Source organism: Callorhinus ursinus, unplaced genomic scaffold, assembly GCF_003265705.2.
Source record: "Callorhinus ursinus isolate GAN/ISIS: 27379988/994484 unplaced genomic scaffold, GSC_fseal_2.0 scaffold12, whole genome shotgun sequence".
Taxonomy (NCBI): domain Eukaryota; kingdom Metazoa; phylum Chordata; class Mammalia; order Carnivora; family Otariidae; genus Callorhinus; species Callorhinus ursinus.
Window position 1 is genome coordinate 79376606 of NW_027397074.1, and position 26080 is coordinate 79402685.

General features: G+C 44.0%; 2 gene segments (V, D, J or C); both read left to right on the forward strand.

Moving 5' to 3' along the window:
* The window catches only part of LOC112811051 (T cell receptor beta constant 1-like), an 84310-nt gene that overhangs the window by 40141 nt on the left and 18089 nt on the right, over window positions 1-26080 (forward strand).
* On the forward strand, window positions 32-1764 carry LOC112811047 (T cell receptor beta variable 27-like). The segment is given in 2 exon segments: window positions 32-138; window positions 248-1764. Coding segments are annotated over 2 exon segments (492 nt in total).

Genomic DNA, 26080 nt, shown 5'->3' on the forward strand with positions numbered 1-26080 from the left:
ATGACAGCCAGGTTGCTGCAGTGAGGGAGACATTACGGAACCGCCTAGAGCCCAGCCCCCGGGGCCGGCAGACCCCCATGTCCGCTGCCATGGCTTTCGGGCTCCTGGGCTTCGTGGCGCTCTGTCTCCTGGGAGCTGGTGAGTTTCAGGACACGTGGGCAACTTGGCCGTAGCTCACAGATCTCAGCTCGTTTCCAGAGGCTGTGCCCTTCTTGGCTGTCTCTAGCTCTGTTTCCTTCCCTCACAGGCCCCATGGAAGCTGGGGTGACCCAGACCCCGAGATACTTCATCACAGGGACCGGAAGGCAGTTGACACTGCATTGTTCTCAGGATATGAACCACGACGCTATGTACTGGTATCGACAAGATCCAGGGCTGGGTCTCCAGCTGATCTACTATTCACAGAACGTTGAGTTTGTTGAGGATGGAGATGTCCCTCAGGGGTACACTGCCTTGCGGAAAGAGAGGAAGAATTTCCCCCTGACCCTGACGTCGGCAGGCACCAACCAGACCTCTCTGTACCTCTGTGCCAGCAGTATACCCACAGCGCTGCTCAGCCATCTTGCTCTCTGCACCAAAAGGGCACCACAAGAGCGAGGAGGCTCCTTCCTGGAGGGCCCACCCCAAGCAGCAGGAAAACTCCCTCCACCATCAGTGCCCATAGAAGTCCTTCCCTGACTCCCCAGCTCCGGGGACTCTGAGCAAGGCAGCTCCCCTGCAGTGTGCTACTCTCGCAAGACCTCTCATGACCAAGGTGCTTGTCAAAGTTGAGGCAGGACAAGCTGACTGTGTTAGGTCTAGTGCCAGGGGTAAGAGAAGCTTTTTCCGGAAAAGGAGCTTTACGCACCCTGCAATCATTTCTCCTTACCAGGCTTCATTGTTGCCCAAACGGAACACCCCACTTTCAATCCAATCACTCAACAAAATTTTGTCCCATATGCCATGTCCTGTTCCTGGAGGTTTGCACCCAGGGGAGGAGCACGCTCTGAGCTCTTTACAAAATCCGACATCCCTCATTCTCCTCACCTCAGCAAATAGGCCTGCCCTCTGGCGAAATGCCCAAAGCCAGGAATGGAGGGGTCGTCCCCATCGTCTCTCAGCCACTACCCTTCCACACCTAATCCATCACCCCCCACTCTGCATATTTCGAGATGTTACATCCCTTGCAAATTTTACTAATGTTTCTAACGTCACTGACAATGCCGTGGCCCAGCAAACACCTCTCACCCGGATCCCTTCTCCACCTTCCAAGTAGTCACCCCCCTTTTCCCACTTTGCTGCCTGCCTCCAACCACAAACCACTCTTTCAGGCTCAAAAGCATCAGTGTCTTTCCTGAACCTTGTTAAAGTCTCAAGTATAAACTTGAGGCTTTATAAGCCTCTCCATGATGGGGTCTTTGCGCACCTATCTACCTTCTTAACGTGAATGTCCCCATTCCTTCAGTTCCCACAACTGCCAGACATATTCCACCTCTCACGGGTCCCCACGTATGTCCCCTGCTGACTCACCGCCGAGTGTTCACCGGTAACTGTTCACTCGCCCTAGAGCACCCTTCCTCTCCCTACCTACCTGGTCGGTCACCTGACGGATCATTCCTCTGGATACTAACTCAGAAGTCATTTCCTCCAGAAATATTTCCTTGAATCCCTGGCTGGGTTCGTTCTCCTGTCATGTGATCTTATGACAGCCTGAACGCCTATCCTTATGGCCATCAACACACTCAATTGTTCACTGTTTAACATTTAGGCTAATAAATATTAAAGTTAAAGAGAATAAGGATCATGCCTCTATTGTTTACTTCTTTATCTCCATACTTACCAGGGTGCCTGCAAGCAGTAGTGTTAAATGAATGCATGAATAGGTCTTCTCTCAAACCCTGTTTCCAACACCCCTCTGACTAGTCCAGTAAAAGGGCCCCCTGCAAAGTCCTCTCCTACACATAGTTTGGGGAGATTCCAGGGTTTTCCATATGTGTATAGAAGCAAGACAGATCATGTGCTCTAATAGAGATTTATTCTTCTACTCCAGCCTCTTGCCTACTCTGTGCTCTAGGTCAGCCTAATGAGGATGTTGCCTCTCTGGGTAGCACTGTTTCCACAGGATCCTTTTCTTTTTCTGATGGGCCTTAAACTACCCACCAGCGACTGCTTACGCTTCTGCTCTGCACCATGTCATTCACCAAGCAATATAATACTGCAGACCCTATTGTTCCTGGCAGTGGGCTCCAACGTCCCTCTCAGGTAGCGTTTCCTGCTGAGTGGCACCTCTATTAATGAAGCACAAGAGGAAAACTTATGCTCAAGGTTTCCCTTTTCCTTCTTTGTGTTGGAAGGGCAAAACTACAGTTCTGTATCTTGAGCCCCAATATCTTACACAGACTTTAGCACAAAGGCTCATCCAATTACATACATTCCTCACCAACCACCAAAATAGTACTTATATCCTAGAATGAGGGAATGGAGAGAACCTCATCCAGGATGTAAAATCCAGCAAAAACCCAGCTAAGCTCAGAATCCACTCATCCCTCCAAGAGCTGTGGCCGTATTACTGGGTCAGTCCACCCTGCCAGCCCCTCGTCCTTATTTCAGGATGAGCTCCCTCCAGGAGGCACTTTACGCTGTTACAGACAGGGGCTCCCAGTGGACCAATGGCTCCTTTTTGAAAGACTTGCCCAGACATTTCTGAACTACAAAAATTGGTGCTTCTCAGGTCTAAGCTGAGTTTCCATCACACCTTTTCTCACATCCTCAGTATAAATAGAACTATACTAATTAAATCGGAGATGGAAGTAGAGATTATAAGACCAAAGACTGTTCCCTGTGAAATGGATCTACCCTCTAATGACTTATTTTTATTTCCTGAAAGTCATCTCAAGTGATCCCCTATTGAATGGGAGCCCATGGGACAATGATGTAGACAGACACCTTCCTCCTTCTGTGGAATCCCACACATCTAGCCCTCTGTCATAGGACCTGGAGATCGGAGCTAGGATGCCCTGATTCTTCACTTGGACCTGCCTCAGGCACCAGGTTACCCTGCTTGTTACCCTTGTTTCCTAGGACCAACAAGCTCTGGTTGTGCACCATTCCTTAGAGGCATGCAGCCTCAGTCTGCTCCACGGAATCTGCTTCTGATGCCTCACACCTCAACCAATCTCACTCATGCTAATGAAATATCTACAAGATTTAGGGGCACCTGGTGGCTAGGTCGGTCAAGTGTCTGCCTTCGGCTCAGGTCATGATCCCACGGTCCTGGGATCGAGCCCCGCATTGGGCCCCCTGCTCAGCGGGGAGCCTGTTTCTCCCTCTCCCTCTGCCACTCCCCCTGCTTGCGCTCTCTCGCTCTCTCTCAAATAAATAAAATCTTAAAAATATATAGATCTACAAGATTTAATGAGTTTTCAGATCTGGAACACTAGTCGCAGTTTTTAAAAAACTATATAAAATTTTGGTTCACTCATTGTCAATGTCATTGGTAGACTACTCTTTCTATGCTCTTCCCTTAAAGGTGAGCTCACTGGGTATTATTTCACTAACACCAGAGCTAACACAGACACCCCACCACGAACTCACCTGCCGTGACATCCTCCTTGGGATAGGTGGTCCATGGGCACAGGTAGAATGTTCTTGAGCCTGCTTTGCCAGACCACTACATTAGGGCCTTTGTCTCGTGGTTATACATTGGTGTCCCTCCTAAGCTCTCTCCCTTGAGGTACCATCTCTTTTTACCCACAGTGTCCATGGATGCTAGCGTCACTGAAATCTCACTGTCAGAAAAAAAGGTGACTCTGTGATGTGACCAAAATATGTACCATGACCCATCTGTGCTGATTCAGACAAGAGCCAGGGATGAGGCTACAATTAATCTTTTACTTGGTGCCAAGAATACCAACAAACGGGAAGTCCCTAAGAGATACAGTGTGTTTTTTTTAAATAAGACTGAGCATTTCTCCCAGCCTTCAGACGCCCAGCCCTTCTAGACATTTCTGCCAGCAGTTAACCCACAGCGCTGCACAGCCACTTCCTCTCTGCACAGAAAGGGTTGTCACAAGGGGAGAGGTGGTGCCCACAGGAGCCGGTGGTGGGGGACAGCACCTGTGAATGAGCTGCCACAGTCCTCTCCCCCGCACTTCCCTTTGGGGTTGGCACAGGGCTTGTGCAGCCCAGACCACCTAAGAGAACTCACCTGGTACCAATTCGGCTTCCCTGGTGCCACCTACTGGAGGGAACGTCATTCTGCCCAGATGCGCGGGTCTTTGGGACTGGGTCCAGGGCCGCGGGCCATCCAGCCCTGTGCACTGCTCTACTCCCCATCGCCCACATTCAGTGTAACTCTTCCACTCCACCTCTAGACAAACTGCCTTTCTAATTTCAGGTTTTGGCCTCTAGATTTCATTGCCCCAGAGCTCAACATCCTATTCGGTGTAATTTTATCACTGCATGTCAGCTGTCACTGCCACCTAGGTACCACGGTAACTTCCAACTGCACCTGTCCATTGCGCTGCCAGGCCCGCCCGGCAAACTCATTCTTACTCTTCTGATCTCACAATTGCTCCGCACGTTCCCCAGAATGTCTCTGGCTGTTTCCCGAGCACACGCACCTTCTACACGTCTCAGTTCTGCAGTAGTCTTACTGTAGTGGTGGTGTTTGCTATCAGTCTCCCTTTGGGGCCATCTGTTCTCCGATTTAAGGTCACGTATCTTCCCATGTTTGTATCACCAAACCACCACTGTGCCTGATACAGAGGATGGCTAACGGAATGGAAGCTCTTTGAGGCATGGGGCATGCCTCTGTGGTCCGAGACTGTGTTCCCGGTGCCTGGCACATAGCAAGTGTTCAAGAAATATCAATGCAAGAATTCTAAGAGGACTTCAAGAATTTTAACCAGGATTTGTCTTCCTTATCTCTCTTTCCCAGCTAAGAGCCCTTTTTTTTTTTAAGAGCCCTTTTAATAAGCAGCTTAGATAACAAAGCTTATGAATAAATTCTCTAAGAGACAAGCTTTTTGCTTGGATGATCCTATTCTATTATATTATTATAGATGCTGCCAATTTCTGCTCCAGACATGCCCCATTTCTGCGACACCCTCACCATCACAGGTGCAGGGACAGACTTTCCTAGTCACAGACTCCACAAGCAGCTCCAGCCCCAGAGAGGAGCTGTGGTGACCCCGGGTGGGGGAGGCATGTTCTCCTGGGGAGAGGACCCTCATGTGAACTGCCGGGGTCACTGAGCTCAGAGCAGGCAGCATGTGGACCCTCTGCCCCCAAACTGCTCTTGTGAAGACAGGAAGAAGATTGTGACAAAGGGATGATGTAGAAGGAAACTTCATCTGAGTATCTCTCCGTTTGGAATTTCTCTTCTTCATAGCAAATAACAGAAAGGGCCATAATCCTCTGCCTACTGCCCATGGCATATCATCAATCTGGCTGCCAGAGCAAATGATATTTTAGCATCCCCTCCTTTATACAATAATATTATTTTTATTAACAGTCACGTACGTAATTATGAATCACAGTGTGCACCAAAATCACCCATTGAGGATTTGTTTTGTTTTGTTGTAGCTGTTTTTTAAAATTGTGTGTGTGTGATAAGAACACTTATAATGAGGTCCCTTTTACCAAGTGTTTAAACGTACAATCCAGTCTCCTTAACTCCAGGCACAATATTGTAGGACAGATGTAATCATCTTGCAAGACTGGAACTTTCTATCTATTCAACAGAGACTCCCATTTCCCCTCCCCCAGCCCCTGGCAACTGCCATTCTTCTCTCTGCTTCTGGGTATTTAACCCCGTTCTAAGTGAATTAAGGCAGTCACCAAAGGACAGATATTACACAGAAGGAGCCTTTCACCACCAAAATTGTTTAGAATTTCTGGCACATGGTGATAACACAAGGAGAACAACTTTCAGTTGGATTTTATTATTGTGGGGTTTTTTTTGTTGTTGTTTTTTACATCGGTTTCTGTTACTTTATTCATATTTGGCAATTGTCCAAATAATGTCCTTCATAACAAAGAGCAAAACAGTTTCTGGTCTATAATCCAATCCAGAATTACATTTTGCATTTACTTGTTATTTCTATTTACTCTGGAAAGCTCCTCAGTCTGTCCTTTGTAATTCCATACTTTGAAGAGTATAAAGCAGTTACTTTATAGAAGATGGTACTTAATTTAATATTGTGGTAAAGCATGTTGAAGGTGAAGCTTTAGATGAAAATAAGTTGTACTTTCCATGTTTCTCTTGGTATAACATTTTCAAGTTTTTTTTTTTTTAAAGAAAAATGTCAATCATGAAAGCAGAGATAATAATACAATGGGCCCTATCGCCCAGACTCCATAATGAACACTTGCCATCCTTCCGTCTTCCATTCGCCCAGCATTTTTGGTGGATATATTTTGAAGCAATTTCCAAGACATCATAATATTTTATTTCAGATTTTAGTAGGTTCTAAAAAATAATATTTTGTTATACAATCATATTACCCACCGAACAAAATTATTTGTAATTCCTTAATATTATACACTGCCAGAATTATATTTAAATTTCTCCTATTACCTTGAAAATGTCCTTTTAAATATTTGTTTTTGCATTTGATTGTCATGTTTCTTAAATTCTTCTTCCCCTTTTCCTCCTCCGCCTTCTTCTTCTCCTTCTTCTCAGTCTCTGCAGACATTGCATCCCTAGTGATTGCACCCCACCATTGGTCCCCCACTGTCTCCACTACATTGCCAGGTGGACATGCACATGTGGGCACCACTGTGTCTCCATTGTGTCTCCATCACCAACACAGCAGACAGAAAAGGCAAGTGTTTTATAAACAGAATTAGCCTATTGCTCATGGGAAGACTCATATCTCTCTGTGCACCTACATCTTTGGAAGCAAATCAGTAACAATCTACAACCAAATACTTCCAGCACACTAAATGTGTACTTAAGGACAGGCAGGTAAGACATGAGAACTGAAGGATTGGTATTGCAAAGTATTACCAATACCAATACGAGATGCCACCTGGATACACGGATGTGCTTGGGCTGGCAGGGGCTGCCAGGAATCTGATAAAATCCCCTAACCACTAAAGCTAATCATATCAAAAGCAGAGAACAGCACAACAGGAAGATAGAATCTGTGCCAGAACACAAAGTCAGGCATATTTCTTCTGACCACTTCTGGTTATGAGCTTCACCAGGAATTCAGGGGAGAGAAATTGATGGCTAAGTCAGAATCAGAATTACACTGGACTTTGAAGCTTTTCCTTCCTAGTGGGTGAGTAGGATCTGACACTGTCTGAGTGAGGTCCCTATTACAGAAGTATCATGAAGCTTAAAGGAGGGACAGTAGGGAAGGTGGAAGACACTTGGTAATGAACCATAGGTTACTATCCATGGTGGCTGAAGAGGGCATAGCTTTCAGTGTGCTTTCAGTTTTATTGATTTGAATTCACTGAAAAACAATTCCTGCAGAAATATTTTGGAAGGCAAATCGAAAAAGACAACGATTTGGGGGTGTCTGGGTGGCTCAGTTGGTTGAGTGTCTGACTCTTGGTTTCAGCTCAGGTCATGATCTCAGGGTCGTGAGATCGAGCCCCACGTCAGGCTCTGCGCTCAGCATGGAGTCTGCTTGGGGATTCTCTCGCCCTCTCCCTCTGCCCCTCCCCTCACTCGCGTGCATGCTCTCTTTTCTCTCTCTCTCTCTCTCTCTCAAATAAATAAATCTTTTTAAAATTTTTGAAGAAATAAAAATAAAAAGATAAAGATTTTCCCCAAAAGGGTAACATAAGGATGAGTACAAGAAATCATATCAATGAAGAATTTGAACATACTACCTGACACAAAATTAGTATTTAGTAAGTGATGGTAGTAGTGATAAGACGCAATGCATTTAATGGCTGCATTCATTGAGCCCTGCAATGTTACAACCAGTTCATACGTACCAACCTGTCACATTCTTACATTGGTTGGTACTTTTCTTAATAGTTGGTACTTTTATTAGTCCCATTCTATATATAAGAGCACTGAGGCCCAGAATTTGCCCATGGTCACAGCCAGTTAATGACGGAGCCAGGTTTCAAACCCAGACAGTGTAGCTCCAAAGCCTGCCCTTGTAACCAATACACTACTAATTATGGTTATTAAATAAACATTAAATAAGATTGTTCAAAAAACTAAAATTGCTGTGAAGGAAATATATATCGAGAGGGGGGGAGGGAGAAAGGGAGAGCGAGAAAACAGTAATGTTTTCTCAATCGGAGTTTGTCAGGGAAAAAAAAAATCCCCACTTGTGGAGATTCCCTTCCTGAGACTCACTAGGAGGACCCAGGGGACCCGGCCTATCAGGCCACGTGGCTTAAGATTTACTACACAGACCTCGTTAGGATACACAGGCAGATCATAAGGGAAAGAGACAAGGCAGAGTTTGGATGAATCCATGGAGATGTCCTCATGCTCTCTCCCTCTCTGGAGGATGCACACCTTCCCCAGCGAGGAAAATGCAGAGCCTGCATGCCACAGCTCTGCCCAGGGAGCCCATGACAGACTCGGCATCCCAGACATTTTCTGGCAGCTGGTGTTATGGGCTGAATTGTGCCCCTTCAAAATTCATGTGTTGAAGTCCTAGTTCTCAGTACCTCAGGATGTGACTATTTGCAGATAAGCTCTTTAAAGAGGTAATTCATGTCCTGGGGGTGGCCCTTTCCCAATACGACCTGTGTCCCTGATAAGAAGAGGGAATTAGGACACAGATGCTCACACAGGCAAGACTGTGTGGAGACAGAGGGAGAAGAAGACCAGCCACAGGCCACGGAGCAAGGCCGCTGAGGAAGCCAACCCTGCCAACACCTTGACTTTGGACTTCTAGCCTCCAGAATAGTGAGAAAACCAATTTCTGTTGGGTTAGTCACCCGGTCTGTAGTACATTATGACAGCCCCGGGAAAGCAACATAACTGACCACACAGGCACTCTCTGCCTAACACGTATCCAAATTCCAGACTCGAAGAAACAAGGCAGGTGTTTCGCAGACACTGCATTGTGCCAGGAGTCTAGGCAAAATGAACTACACTTACCAGTTACTCAGTGGTGGGAACACTCCCAAAATCCAAGTTCCCAGATGCCAGCCTAGGGCCTACCTTGCAGGAGCCGGTCCTTCTGAAGATAGCCACCTCAGGCCTACTGTGTTAGCTGTTTTCTACACATGCACGCACATGAGTGGGCACACACACACTGCCATGTGGAACAGCGTTGGCTTTCACTCTGGCAACTCTAAACTCTCTAGACTCCAGAGGGTGACTAAGGGATGGGGAGTGTGGGCAGGGACGGTGACATCACAGACAACCAGCCTCTAGCCTGAGCCTGAGCAAAGAGCCACTCCTGCCTCCAGCCCGCCATGGGGATCAGGCTCCTCTGCAGTGTGACCTTTTGCTTCCTGGGAGTAGGTGAGTCCGGGGACTTAGCAACAAACCCCAGTGCTGTTATTTCCAGGCCCTGCTACGAGAATTTTCCCTCCTCAGGCTTCCTGGCCTCTGGCATCACCTCATCTGTCTTTCTCTCATAGGCCTTGTGGACGCACAAGTAACCCAAACCCCGAGACATCTCATCAAACAAGTGGGAGCGAAAGTTGTGATAGAATGTTCACAAAATATGGACCACGAAAGAATGTTCTGGTATCGACAAGACCCGGGTCTGGGGCTGCAGCTGCTCCACTGGTCAAGTTATGTTGACAATATTGAGCAAGGAGACATCCCTTTCGGGTACAGCGTCTCTAGGCGGAGGAAAAAGGCCTTCCCCCTGACCCTGGAGTCTGCCAGCACCAACCAGACGTCTGTGTACCTCTGCGCCAGCAGTGAGCCACAGCAGTGCACAGTCACATCCTCTCTGCGCAAAAAGGGCAGGTTTCAGGGGGAAGTGACCCTAACTCAGGGCCAGGTGTCCTCTAAGGAGGAACCAAGGCCACAAGCATACATCTCAGGCCCCACTCACCACCACCCCTCTCCAAGTCAGGGGCCGTTCTGAACTTAACCCACCCAACCTTAGGTGTGGTCCCCAGCCTAAATCCATGAGACCCCACCCCAACCACTGGGAGACGTCTCGCACGTATTCACACTTGACACGCCCTGCTCTCCGATTGTTTACCCATCTCTCCTCCCCGTTCCTATCCTCCCCTGTTTGCCACTTTGCCCCATGTCTTTGCTCTTCACTGACATTTCGCTAGAGGGCACTCACACATTCTAAACTCTTCCTTTAGATCAGTTTTATTATCTATGTGCTGATTCAAGAGAAAGTTTGTGGAACCAACACCAAAGAAATACAAACAATTATAAGAACATATTATGAGCAACTCTATGCCAGCAAATTAGATAACCTGGAAGAAATGGGTGCATTCCTAGAGAATGTATCAACTACCAAAATTGAACCAGGAAGAAATAGAACACCTGAACAGACCTATAACCACTAAGGAAATTGAAGCAGTCATCAAAAATCTCCCAACAAACAAGAGCCCAGGGCCAGATGGCTTCCCAGGGGAATTCTATCAGACAATTAAAGAAGAATTAATGCCTATTCTCCTGAAACTGTTCCAAAAAGTAGAAATGGAAGGAAAACTTCCAAACTCATTTTATGAGGCCACCATTACCTTGATCCCAAAACCAGACAAAGACCCCATCAAAAAGGAGAATTACAGACCAATATCCTTGATGAACATGGATGCAAAAATTCTCACCAAAATACTAGCCAATAGGATCCAACAGTACATTAAATGGATTATTCACCACGACCAAGTGGGATTTATCCCTGGGCTGCAAGGCTGGTTCAACATCCGCAAATCAATCAACGTGATACAATACATTAACAAAAGAAAGAACAAGAATCATATGATCCTCTCAATAGATGCAGGAAAAGCATTTGACAAAGTACAGCATCCTTTCTTGATCAAAACTCTTCAGAGTATAGGCATAGAGGGTACATACCTCAATATCATAAAAGCCATCTATGAAAAACCTACAGCGAATATCATTCTCAATGGGGAAAAGCTGAGAGCTTTTCCCCTAAGGTCAGGAACGCGGCAGAGATGTCCACTCTCACCACTGCTATTCAACATAGTACTAGAAGTCCTAGGCACAGCAATCAGACAACAAAAAGAAATCAAAGGCATCCAAATCGGCAAAGAGGAAGTCAAACTCTCACTCTTTGCAGATGATATGATACTGTATGTGGAAAACCCAAAAGACTCCACCCCAAAACTGCTAGAACTCATCCAGGAATTCAGTCAAGTAGCAGGCTATAAAATCAATGCGCAGAAATCAGTGGCATTCCTATACACCAACAACAAGACAGAAGAGAGACAAATCAAGGAGTCGATCCCATTCACAATTGCACCCAAAACCATAAGATACCTAGGAATCAATTTAACCAAAGAGGCAAAGGATCTGTACTCAGAAAACTATAAAATATTCATGAAAGAAATTGAAGAAGACACAAAGACATGGAAAAACCTTCCATGCTCATGGATTGGAAGAACAAACATTGAGAAGATGTCAGTGCTACCTAGAGCAATCTACACATTCAATGCAATCCCCATCAAAATACCATCCAATTTTTTCAAAGAAATGGGACAAATAATCCTAAAATTTGTATGGAACCAGAAGAGACCCCGAATAGCCAGAGGAATCTTGAAAAAGAAAAGCAAAGCTGGCGGCATCACAATTCCGGACTTCCAGCTCTATTACAAAGCTGTCATCACCAAGACGGTATGGTACTGGCACAAAAACAGACACATAGATCAATGGAACAGAATCGAGAGCCCAGAAATGGACCCTCAACTCTATGGTCAACTCATCTTTGACAAAGCAGGAAAGAATGTCCAATGGCAAAAAGACAGTCTCTTCAACAAATAGTGTTGGGAAAATTGGACAGCCACATGCAGAAGAATGAAACGGGACCATTTCCTTACACCACACACAAAAATAGACTCCAAATTGCTGAAAGACCTAAACGTGAGACAGGAGTCCATCAAAATCCTAAAGGAGAACACAGGTAGCAACCTCTTCGACCTCAGCCGCAGCAACTTCTTCCTAGAAACATCGCCAAAGGCAAGGGAAGCCAGGGCAAAAATGAACTATTGGGATTTCATCAAGATAAAAAGCTTTTGCACGGCAAAAGAAACAGTCCACAAAACCAAAAGACAACCGACAGAATGGGAGAAAATATTTGCAAATGACATATCAGATAAAGGGCTAGTATCCAAAATCTATAAAGAACTTATCAAACTCAACACCCAAAGAACAAATAATCCGATCAAGAAATGGGCAGAAGACATGAACAGACATTTTTCCAAAGAAGACATCCAAAGGGCCAACAGACACATGAAAACGTGCTCAACATCCCTCGGCATCAGGGAAATCCAAATCAAAACCTCAATGAGATACCACCTCACACCCGTCAGAATGGCTAAAATTAACAAGTCAGGAAATGACAGATGTTGGCGGGGATGTGGAGAAAGGGGAACTCTCCTACACTGTTGGTGGGAATGCAAGCTGGTGCAGCCACTCTGGAAAACAGTATGGAGGTTCCTCAAACAGTTGAAAATAGAGCTACCATCCGATCCAGCAATTGCACTACTGGGTATTTACCCCAAAGATACAAAGGTAGGGATCCGAAGGGGTACGTGCACCCCGATGTTTATAGCAGCAATGTCCACAATAGCCAAACTGTGGAAAGAGCCAAGATGCCCATCAACAGATGAATGGATAAAGAAGAGGTGGTATATATACACAATGGAATATTATACAGCCATCAAAAGGAATGAGATCTTGCCATTTGCAACGACGTGGATGGAACTGGAGGGTGTTATGCTGAGTGAAATAAGTCAATCAGAGAAAGACATGTATCATATGACCTCACTGATATGAGGAATTCTTAATCTCAGGAAACAAAGTGAGGGTTGCTGGAGTGGTGTGGGGGTGGGAGGGATGGAGTGGCTGGGTGATAGACATTGGGGAGGGTATGTGCTATGGTGAGCGCTGTGAATTGTGCAAGACTGTTGAATCACAGATCTGTACCTCTGAAACAAATAATGCAACATATGTTAAGAAAAAAGAAAAATAAGAAGATAGCAGGAGGGGAAGAATGAAGGGGAGTAAGTCGGAGGAGGAGACGAACCATGAGAGATGATGGACTCTGAAAAACAAACTGAGGGTTCTAGAGGGGAGGAGGATGGGGGGATGGGTTAGCCTCGTGATGGGTATTAAAGAGGACACGTTCTGTGTGGAGCACTGGGTGTTATGCACAAACAATGAATCATGGAACACTACACCAAGAAATAATGATGTAATATATGGTGATTAACATAACAATAAAAATTTAAAAAATAAAAGAGAAAGTTTGTGGAATTTGAATTCTGTTCATTCCATTGAAAAAGAGAAAAACACTGATAAAAATACATCTTTCTGAGGTTCTCGAAATGGTCAATAATGTTTTATTGGAACGTACTGATCAGGAAGGAGTACACTGTGACGCAGAAGGTGGTAAGAATGGGTCGGGCTATACCTGTAATCACAACCATCCAGAGAAAGCATCCGTTTATTTACTTTAGGAATGAGACATACACTATCCTGTCAGTAAATATTAACTGAGCCTATTCTGCTTTGGGAATGCAAAAGAAATGTAAAGGGCATTGGAAATCTCAAATGTCAGGGAATTTGCAAAAGTAGTAACAAGAGACAAAACAGGCATATAAAATGTTTCGATTCAGTGCTAATTTTTTATGTTGTAGAATTCAAAGGAGTAAATCAATGTGTGTTACAATATTCAGGATTAAGTTCACATGAGAGATAGGACCTGAGCTGATTTTAGATCAAAATAAAGGCAAGAGGAAGTGTCAAAAGAAAGAAACATCCTGCAATGTTTCTGTGAGAGATCCTGCTGGAATGAAAAAGTGAATTCTTTCTCTGAGAAAAAGCAGGGATCACAGGTCTCCCAGCTGAGGCCAGTGTCTAGAACAGAGAACATGCACCTTCCCAGAATAATGTTAAATGACAGAACATGTCTAACAAACATCTATTTTCAGTGGGCTCTCAGGGTGTCTGGGAGTCCTATGATTTCCAATAAGGTTTTTATTTCCCACCACAAGCATTGCATCGACTCGGAAGATGAACTTCGAGAGAGGGGAACAGTTACGAGCACTGTGGTTTCACTCCCGGTGCTTCCTGGGACCATCCTCACCTCAACGGAGACCCCATAGAAAGAGCACAAACCTCAGACCCAGTCCTAATAGGGCCCCGTCCTAATACAGTGCTACCTGCTCCTTCCCATGCATCTCACCTCCCTAAGGAGCTGTCGCCCAAGCAGAGAGGTGGCGTGAATTAAACGGGAAATATGCAGAGACTGAATATCATACATCAAATGAATTATACAAGACATAGAAAGAGGTTGAAAGAATTGTAGATTGGGGTAGGAGACTTGAGCTTAGAAATAAATTGGATAAAGTGTTCTAAGGAGAGTTCACAGAATACACTCTCAAAAGCACATAAAATTTTAACCAACGTTTCCATAAGAGCAAAAGGAAGCACTCAGAAATGTAAACCATTATTTTGGATAAACAGACATCACATTAGGATCCTGAAAAATTCACAGAAGGAAAAATTCTATCCTAAATCTCCAAGAAAGCAAGGTTTAAAATTTTATGACTCTGGTAAATAGAACAAATTCTTCTGTGTTAAATTAAAATATAAACAGGCTTTACTAGGACATGATGGGGAAGAGGAGACGGCTTTTTAAGAAAGAGGGGCAATGAAAGGGAAGGAGAGAATTACTACTAATTATAAATGAAGAAACTAAATTTAAATAGCTTGTCCAAAGCTACACAGCTGATAAGTTAATGGCAGAAATCAGTGTTCCTATATTGCTTTTGCAATTATCAGATAATCGAATCCAAGGTGGGTAAATTTCCATGCTCAGTTGAATGGTTCTCAAATCCAACCATTAGTATAAAGATATAATTCATACAGCCAAAGATTTGGGTCTCTTATGTCTGTACCAGCAGTATATCCAGCACCAAAGACGTTTTTCATGATGTAGCATAAACTTTCAACATTTCTATCTCGACACAGAACAATGACGTGTTAAGGGAAGAAACGGTATCATCCTATTGATGGACAAGCAGAGACAGCCATAAAAAAGGCCAGCTGTGTGTTTAAGGAATATAAAACAACTGAAACTAAGGCATATTTTCATTCAGTTTCAGAACAGTGTGGATAAAATGATCTTTAAGTGATGCAAGACAAAGAAAAATGTTAAAAACCAAAACAAGCTATAAATAAAGAAATGAGAAACAGAACGGCTCACATTTCTCAGTAGCAACACTGAATGCCAGAAAACAATGGTGTAAAAAATAACTATGAAATCCTGATAGAAAATAATTTTCAGCCTGCATTCCTCAACTAACCCAAGCTATCCAAAAAATGCAATGTTCATTTCTGCCAGGATCTGAAAACTAAATAAATTTCCATTTCATCCTTTCTTGGGAAGTTCTTGGATAATGTGTCTCAGCAAACTGCGGGAACACATCAAAAAGAGAAGAAATCATAGGATTCAGGAAATAGGGAATCCAATTCAGAATAACAACAAAAAAAAGCCCCAGCATAAGAACTGTGCAGAAGAACTGGTTAGCAACCAGTCCAGAAGGAAACAGGGAGACTCCAGGGTACATTTTCAAATATTGTCACAACATAGACTGTGATATGCCAAATGAGAAACTCCTTGGCTCAGGTCATGATTTCCAGGTCCTGGGATGGAGTCCCACATTGGGCTCCCTGCTCAGGGAGGAGTCTGTTTCTCCCTCTCCCTCTGCCACTCCCCCTGCTCGTGCTCTCTCTCTCTCTCACACACAGATTAATAAGATATTTTAAAAAACAGAAAAAAAACTTGGATTTTGAGAGGTACCTGGGTGGCTCAGATGGTTAAGCATCCGGATAACTCTTGGTTTCGCCTCAGGTCATGATCTCAGGGTCGTGAGATGGAGCTCCGTGCTGGAGGTCCAGTGTGGAGCCTACTTAAGATTCTCTCTCTCCCGTAAATCGGAGGGGGAGATGAACCATGAGAGACGATGGACTCTGAAAAACAAACTGAGGGTTCTAGAGGGGAGGGGGAGGGGGATGGGTTAGCCTGGTGATGGGTATTAAAGAGGGCACGTTCTGCGTGGAGCACTGGGTGTTATGCAGAAACAATGAATCGTGGAACACTGCATCAAAAACTAATGATGTGGGCGCCTGGGTGGCTCAGTTGGTTAAGCAACTGCCTTCGGCTCAGGTCATGATCCCGGAGTCCCGGGATCGAGTCCCACATCGGGCTCCCTGCTCGGCGAGGAGCCTGCTTCTCCCTCTGGCCCTCACCCCTCTCATGTACTCTCTCTCTCATTCTCGCTCTCTCAAATAAATAAATCTTAAAAAAGAAAAAAAAAGAAAAAAAAACTAATGATGTAATGTATGGTGATGAACATAACAATAAAAAATTTAAAGTAAAAAAAAAAGATTCTCTCTCTCCCCTCCCATTGCCCCTCCCCTTGCTCACATGCACATACACTCTCTCTCTCAAATAAATAAATAAATCTTAAAAAAAAAAGAAACTTGGATTTTGAGGTGGAAATGAAGAGCACAAAAATGGTGAAATGTGGATAGATATTAAAGACTTTTCTTGGGGCACCTGGGTGGCTCAGATGGTTAAGCGTCTGCTTTCGGCTCAGGTCATCATCTCAGGGTCCTGAGATTGAGTCCCACATCGCTTCTCCCTCTGTCTGCCACTCCCCCTGCTTGTACTCTCCCTCTCTCTCTCTCTGGCAAATAAATAAATAAAATATTTTTTAAAAAAAGACTTTTCTTAAATTCTTTGTAATATGTAGGACTCGTGAAAGCAAAAATTTCAGTATTGTCTTGTAGGGCATGGAGCAGACACACACAATAAAGATGACAATAATAACGTTAAGGATGAGGATGGAGAAAACAGACTCATTTAGTTGCAAAGTTCTATATTTTAAGGGAATCTTTACCATATGAATTGTAAGTAAGCTGTAAAAAGGTTAAAGTGAATATGATAATTTTTAGAGCAGTCACTAAAAAAATTAAAGAGGTATATCTAAAATGTCAATAGTTAAAAAATGAAACTAGAATAAAACATTTTTTTCCAAATAATTATATAGGGTCTATCCTAGGAACAAGTTTGGTCTGACATTCAAAAATCAGTCATTGTAATTTACCCTATTAGCACATGTATACAAACTACACAGTTATTATTAGAGATAGAAAAAACACAACAAAATTCCATACCCATTGATGATAAAAACACTCAGAGAATTGGGAACAGAATAGAACTTTGTCAATCTAGTGAAGGACATCTGCAAGAAGCCAACAACGAACAGCATACTTAATGGCAGAAATGTTAAATATTTTAGCTCTAAGATAATAAACAAGTCAATAATGTTCACTCACACCACTTCTATTCTACATTACTGGAGGTGCTAGGCAGCACATTAAGACAAGAAAAAGAAAGGGGCGCCTGGGTGCCTCAGTCTGCCTTCGGCTCAGGTCATGGTCGCAGTGTCCAGGGATCGAGCCCCACATAGGGCCCCCTGCTCAGCAGGAAGCCTGATTCTCCCTCTCCCACTCCCCCACTTGTGTTCCTGCTCTCGCTAACTCTCTCTGTCAAATAAATAAATAAAATCTTTAAAAAAAAAAGACAAGAAAAAGATGAAAAGACTGAAGAGTAAGTGATAAACTGCAACCTTTTAAGAGATGAAATTACCTTCTACAATTATATATCAAAAGAAACCTATAAAATTATAAAATTAATAAGTGAATTTCTTAAAGGCATGGGTTATAATATTAACAGGTAAAAATCAATTATATATCTTATATATTGTGGCAAACAATGGGATAATTAAATTTTAAAACTTGCATTTAAAAGAATGTAAAAAACCCAAAATATTTAAGAACAAATTTAACAAAAGGCACGCAAGAGCTGTAAACTGAAAACTAAAAATCGATACTAAGAGAAATGAAAGACAACTTTACAAAGTGGAGATATATATCATGTTCATAAATTGGAAGACTGAATATTGTTAAAATGAGTATTCTCCCCAAATTGATCTACAGAGTCAATAAAATCCCAATTATTGTCTCAACAGGATTTTTTTTTAGAAACTAAAAAGCAAATTCTAAAATGCATATGGAAATGTAAAGGTTCTATGAGGAGGCAGGATCTGGTTAAAGCCTATGCATGATCTTTCAGGCTTCCCCACGGGCAATTACCCAAAGGGTAGCACACACCGGTGCTCAATGATAGATGGGGAGGTGGTGATGGATACGTGGTGGACGTTGTTTGCGTGTGATGCCTTGTGAATGAAGATCCAACCTAAGTGAAGAGCCACACAGCTCCACTAGGGGGCAGACAAATTTTCCCCACGTTCTGCAGAAGCTCATCCTCCTACTACAGGAGGGGAACAGAAACAGTAGGGAAGGAAGAACACGTTGGGGAGGAAAGAGGAACTTTAGTTTGCCTCTTCCCAAGGAAGATGAGGGGCTATCACCTAGAGATGCTGCCTTGCCTGCTACTTCTCCTGGGACAAGGTATGAGGCTAATCCGGCAGGGAAGTTTAGGATTAATGTTGATGCCGAGTAGAAGATCTGAGGCTGCCCATCGGAGGATGAGGGAATGGATTAGTGGGTTAGGTGGATTCTGACCGAAGAACAGTTGGAAGAACAAAATGGAGGCAATGCCAGAGTTCTTTGGGATCCGAGGTGACACTGAAGCAAACAGTAAAAAGACCTTCCTGCCTGGGGACCAGCTTATCAGCCCTCTCTCTCTCTCTCTCTCTCTGAAACTAGGCTTTGTGTTTGGTGCTCTCCTCTCTCAAAAGCCACGCAGGGACATCTGTCAACGCGGGACCTCCATGACGATCCAGTGTGAGGTCGATACCCAACTCACCTTAATGTTCTGGTACCGTCAGCTCCCAAGACAGAGCTTGATACTGATCGCAACTGCAAACCAGGGCATGGAGGCCACTTATGAAAGTGGATTTACCAAAGACAAGTTTCCCATCAGCCGCCCAACCTTAATGTTCTCCACTCTGACTGTGAACAACCTGAGCCTCGAAGACAGCAGCTTTTACTTCTGCAGTGCTGGAGACACAGTGCCTAGCACAGATCAAAGATCTGAGCAAGAACCTCGGCTAGCTCCCTCCTGGCCCGGCTCCCACCCAGATGAGCCCGAGGCCCCAGTCAAGGCAGGCCGGCAGGGCGAAACCACAGCTCCAGCTGTTCGCGTGCTTGTCAGCGGGTCTGGGTGTGAATGGGTCGACTGGCCACGGGGAGAGAATCTGCAGGACAGACTGCAGGACGAACCACAGGAAGTGTGGCGACCAGGAGGCTGAGGATAAAATTGCTTCCACAAGAGTGTTGAGAAGTACTTGGTAAAGACCATCGGATATAGTTTGCCTTCAAGGGGCAGGGTCAGAAATGACCTCTAACTATTTTATCTCAAGACTCTATTTAGCTTGCTTTCCATCAGTATAGAAGGCTCTTGATCACCTTGATATCGTACTGGTCCATTAGACCGATGGCATTATGCCGGGTGTTCTCAGGGAGTAGGAATTAGTGCTCGTGATGCCTCAGTGTGACGTATGCATGCCAGACCAACGTAAGGTCTGCAAAAGTTCAGGGAGCTGCCATATCGATGAGCTTCTGAGTAGCCCAAGATCTGGGACATGTTGGATTAAACCCTGTAAAGTGAGAGATGAGCTGCTGAACCTCACACCATCTGCCAAGTAGAAAGAGCTGCAATGCTTAGTGAGTCTCTCTGGACTTTGGAGTTACCATACACTATAGTTGTGGTCCATTTTTTGTGTCACCTGTAAGGCTGGGGCAGTGTGAGAGGGGGTTCTGTAGCAGAACAAGGCGTGATTAAAGCTGCCCTGGGCCATAAACCAACCCGGCCCAGTGGTTCTTCAAGTGCCTGTGGCAGATAGGGATTCTCTGTGGAGCCCCTGACATTCCCCAATAAGAGAATCACTAAGCAGATGCAAAGAGTTTTAGTGCAAAGCCACACTCTTCTACCTGCCAACAACTTCATTTCCTTTGAAAAGCTGCCCCTAGGTCTTGATTTAATGCATCATCATGACATTCAAACTGTGTGTTAGCTGACCCTCAAATCTATAAGGCTGGACATGCACAGAGTATTCTGTTATTAACTGGTAAATATATGGGACCAGACTCAAGCACAGCTGGAGGAAGGCACAATTTTATTTCAAAAGCAAGCGTGAGTCTCATGGTACCCACCCCGACCCACTTGCCTTCACTGCTGATCCACACCCAAGGGTGCATGGGGATTTCCTATTTCCAGGTGAAAAAGCACAGGCCTGTTTTCTGCATTGGGTTGCACGTCACTCCGGAATCATCCACAGAGTCTAACGCAAGTGTGGTTTCGAAAGGGAGTGGTGAAGGGAAATCCTCTCAAGGGCCACAACTTGAGCCCGTAAATCTGGATGTTCGCATTTTATGGGAGGGGAGATGTCCTGGGGTCATCGAGACATCTGTCACATGTTCATCTAGACTGTTCTCTCGCATTTTCTCTCTCTTTGCTTCTGTACTACATTCTGGGTCCTTTCTTTGGAACTACTGGCCAGTTTACTAATTCACTCCTCTGTTCCAATAAGCCATTCAACCCTAAATTATATTTTCATTTCTGGTAAATCTACTTGGATCTTTTACAAATATGGACAGTCATTTCTGAAAGCATCTTGCCCCTTGTGTATTTTTAAATTATTTTCTTTGAGGATATTAAATGTCTGCTTGGAATTTTTATCTGTTAATCCCAGACGATGTTTTGCATCTTTTTGTTTGTTTCTTTGTACCTTCTGCTGATTGTCACTCAGGGTGGCTTATTTTTTTATGTATTATATAATTTGATGTTGTGCATTACATAACTCATCTTTGGGAATTCCTTAAAGAAACAACTTCATTGTTTTCCAGGAAATATTTATTTTTGCTTCTGTCAAGCAATTGAGTTGTAACAGACCCAATATGCTTTTTTAAAAAAAAGATTTTAAGGCTAAGAAGCCTACAAATTCACCTACAGATAAGCCTCAGAATGCCAGCACCTGATATTGCAGAAAAATTGTCTCTTAAGAAGCAGTACAGTATCGTGAGAGGAACTTGGTCTCCGTCATCTGGCAGACCTAAGTTTAAAACTTGGCGCTTGGGTGGCTCAGTTGGTTAAGTGGCCGACTCTTGGCTTCAGCTCAGGTCGTGATATTAGGGTCCTGGGATTGAGCCCTGAGTCCGGCTCCGTACTCAGCAGGGAGTCTGCTTGAGGATGCTCCCTCTCCCTTTGCCCCCCCACTCGCTATCTCTCTCTCAAATAAATAAAATTTTTTTTTAATTTTATGTATTTATTTGACACAAAGAGAGAGGGCACAAGCAAGGGAAGTGACAGACAGAGGGAAAAGCAGACTCTCCACTGAGCAAGGAGCCCAACGCAGGACTTGATCCCAGGTCCCTGGGATCATGACCTGAGCTGAAGGCAGCCGCTTAACCAAATGAGCGACCCAAGTGTCCCATAAATAAATCTTAAAAACAAAACAAAACAAAAAACAAAAAAAACTTGGTTCTACTGCTTTACCACTGGGTGTCACAGATTCATTACATTTATCCTCATATATAAAATGAGGATAATCACAAAATTAAAAAATGAGGAACGAGAAATTTGTTTTAAGAATGAGATGAAATCATCCACCTAAAACACATAATACTGTGCCTGGTGGAGACAAAACACACGGTTAATTTAACACTGCCTAAATTTCTTTCTCACTGTAATATTTGAAATTTTACCACTAGCAATTCCTTCCTCAAGGCTAGGTATTGCCCTCTCTGGGAAAATTTCATTTATTATTGCCATTGTTTCTCTTTCCTTTAGCTATTTTAATTACAAAGTCAATATGTATTATTGTAAAAATTGAAATCACTCATTTAAATAAAATTAGATCATATGATACATACTGTTTTATTATTTATTCTCTCAACCCAAGAATATTTCATAAATACCATTTCATGTCACAAATGGACTTTACGGGCACCTGGGTGGCTCAGTCAGTTAAGCATCTGCCTTCAGCTCAGGTCATGATCCTGGGGTCCTGGGATTGAGCCCTGCATCGGGTTCCCTGCTCAACGAGGAGTCTGCTTCTCCCTCTCCCTCTGCCCCTCACCTTGCTCTTGTACTCTCTCTCTCTCTCTCTCTCTCTGTCTCTGTCTCTCAAATAACTAAATAAAATCTTTAACAAAAAATATTTTTTAAATATACTTTACATTAACTTTTATAGGACTATTTCAATATATTGATGACTATCCTTTATATCAATTTTACCATCAAAACTAAGCAAGGTAAATATCATATGCTAGAGGGCAGGGTTGTTTAGTTTAAAAGAAAAGCAATGGCATGTGTGCTGATTTATTTCTGTTACAGACTCAGCAGGGAATATGAAAGCCCTCCCTTTACATGACTGGCCCCTTTGTAGTTAGGTCTCAGCTCAAATACCATCTCCCCAAAGAGATCTTTCCTGACACCTTAGCTAATACAGCACGTGTCAACCTGGCCGTCACTCACGCCTATTACCACTTTATCCTGTTTTAATAATACCTAACCACCATGGTTTGATATAAATATATATACTCTGTACACATAATATATATATTCTTATTTATTATCCGCTTCCTGTCACTACGCCTCCTCACGTGCGTGTGGACACACACAAAAATACACATAAATGCCATGAAAGCAAGGACATTTCCTATCATCTTCATTGCTGTTTCCTTACAGCCTGGAAAACCTGCAGGGACATCACAGGAATTCAGCCAGTGTTTACTGAGGGTTACAGACTGAATTGCGCTCCTCCAGAATTCATGCAATTACAGTCCTAAGCCCCACTCTTTTAGGGTGTGACTGTATTTGGAGATTTGGTCTTTAACTTAAAAATGAGGCCATTAGAGTGGCTCTAATCCAATCTGGCCAGTATCCTTTTCAGAAGAGATGAGGACATCCTAGGAGAGACATTAGGGTTGTGCCCACAGAGGAAAGGTCGCATGAGGACATGGTGAGAAGGCCATTGCAAGCCAAGGAGAGTGTTCTCAGGAGAAACCAACCCTGCTGACACCTTGATCCTAGAGCTCTAGCTCTCAGAACTGGAAGAAAGTCAGGGCGCCTGGGTGGCTCAGTCGTTAAGCGTCTGCCTTCAGCTCAGGTCATGATCCCAGGGGCCTGGGATCGAGCCCCGCAACGGGCTCCCTGCTCGGCTGGAAGCCTGCTTCTCCCTCTCCCCCTGCTTGTGTTCCTGCTCTCGCTATCTCTCTCTCTCTGTGCCAAATAAATAAATAAAATCTTTAAATAAAAAAAGAACTGGAAGAAAGTCAATTTCTATTGTTTAAGACACCTAGCCCGTGCTAATTTTGTTATGGTAGCACCAGCAAACTAATACATTGAGTACATAAATATGATTCAAAACAAAAGGGGAAGATTTGCCAAGCAGTATGGATTTCCCCAGAAAAAAAGTCTACAAAAGTATTTGACTGTAGACAATGTAAGCCCATAAGCAAATGAACCGAATTGTCCTAATGGGGACAGAACAGGTGTTTCGACTTATGTTTGCATAGAAAGGTGGCCCAACAATGTGTCAGCTCCCTCTGCTGCATTCCCATGGCTGGGGAAGGGAAAAGATGTTAATGGGTTCTAGAGAGCTAAGCCCAGAACCTGCTCAAACACAGTAGCCCTGCAGTGGAGGGTCCTCAGATTAGAACAGTATTGATGCCTGTGTGGACTGAGCACTCAATGCCAAGCCTTGGAAGACATTTGGCGATCCTCCTGGACAGGCTGACCAATAGGAATTGGACTAACCAGTGGCTGCCTTCCAAATGGACAACACATTCTAGAGTTTTTAGAAGTCAAATGAGCAGAGAGAGCCCAATGGACTGGTTGGACTTATTCCTGAATTTGGCTTATGGAGCTCAATCTGGATCTAATATGATTTAGAAAAATAAATATGCATGTCATTTATTAAACTCTGAGTATCATGGAATAAGTCAGGGCTACTACACTAATAACAACCCACATGGATATTGCTCTTGGACTCTCTCCTGCCTTTCTTCCACTTACTACCCTCCAGAAGAGGCTGCAGCCGCCTAAGCAGATTTAAGAGGCCCAGGGATGGGACAAGTAATGGAGTAATGGAGATGGGAACAGAAAGACCGTTACATCACAGGAACCAGTCTTTTGTCAGAGTGCTAAAGCCTCCATTGCCAGACACTTCCCACTCACCCCTCAAGTCTGAGGGATAGATAAAATATGCAAATGGAACTTTGCTCTGGGCACAACACTTGCCTGTCTCCCTTGGCTTCAAGGTGGGGAGCGGGATGAGGGGGAGAAAAAGGGCAGATGCCCCCCTTTAGCCAAACAACCGTGGCCAGTCGACACGCCCACACCTCTGTCTCAGTGTGTTTTTCTGGACCACACAAATCCACCCTTCACTATCCAGAGTCAGTGATTCCCAGGCTCAGAGAGTCAAGAAAGCAGTTCTTACTGGACAGGAAGAAATTGTGCCATGGGGAAAATATGTAGTTTAGAAAAAAATAATGGAGGAAAGGAGCTGGAGGTTGGAGAAAAGACAGCTCAGAATCTGACAATGTGGTTGAAGAGCAGTGAGGGACACTGGGGCCCAAGGTGGAGTTGACTATGAGTGGAGGAGAAATACCTGAGTTGTGGGGCAATAGTGAGGGGCTTGGGGTGAAAGTGTTAAAAAAAAAAAAAACAACAACAACAACAAGTGATCTGGAATCTGACCAAAATCTACTTTTCAGACCACTGAGAGGTCCAAAAGCCCCCAGTGTGGAGCAACACTATGGGGAATGAACTTAGTTTGAGTAGGGAAAGGGCCTGGTGTCAACTCCACGTTCATCAACCAGGTGACCCGGGAGAAGTCACTTAACCTCTGAGCTTCAGATTCTTTGTTTGCTTGCTTCAAGTTAACATAGAGGGTAATATTGGTTTCAGGAGTAGAATTTAGTGATTCCTCACTCGCATACAACACCCAGTGCTGAGAAAGCAGCGCTGCTGCCTACCTCATGGGGCTGCCCTGGGGATCAAACAAGGAGAAGGGAAGCTGAATGTTCTCCGGTAGAGAGCAGGCAGACTCTAGAGTCGACTATCATGCTGAAATCCCATCTCTACAACGTACTGGCTGTGTGATCTCGAACAAGTTACTCCATCTCTATAAGGCTCATTTTGTCATCTATGAAATGAGCAACCTCATAGGTGGTTGTTAAAATAAAGTCAAAAAAGATCCATGAAAGACTTAGGCAATGTTTGGTATAGTAAGCAAGAAGAAACTATTCACTACTATCATAATTAAAAACCAGTGGTGGGGTGCCTGGATGGCTCAATCCATTAAGCGGCCAACTCTTGATTTCAGCTCATGATCTCAGAGTGCTGGGATTGAGCCCCAAGTCTGACTCTGCACTCAGCGAGGAGTCTGCTCCCTCTCTTTCAGCCCCTCCACTCTATCTCTGTCTCAAATAAATAAATAAATATATATTTACAAAAACAAAACCCAGTGGTCTCATAGGCTAATCGTTAATGAACTACGAGACTCTCTTAGAGAAATGGTTCAGAATGAAGATCATAAGAGCTGCATAGACTTATCCAGTTGAACTTGGGAAAAGGTAGACCTGAATCCATCCTACAGGTCTGAGCCTAAAGCGTGACATCATACTCTCACTTAGAGCTATTTTCTCTGCCTATAAAGTGATCCCTGCTACGTTCAAGAAAACTGGCTTCATACTATATTTTGGGTATAATAGTTTATTCTGAGGAGGAGCACAAAATATCAGGCAAAAGCTAGTCTTAAGGCTTTAGGCACGGAAAACCCTCAAGCTCTTGGGTGTTCCCTTTTAGACAGAGTCAAAGCCACAAACACCTAACCAAAAATTTCCTCCCAATTCCCCAATTTCCTATCTTCTACCAAGGACCACCTCCTCATAGTGTACCTATCCAGG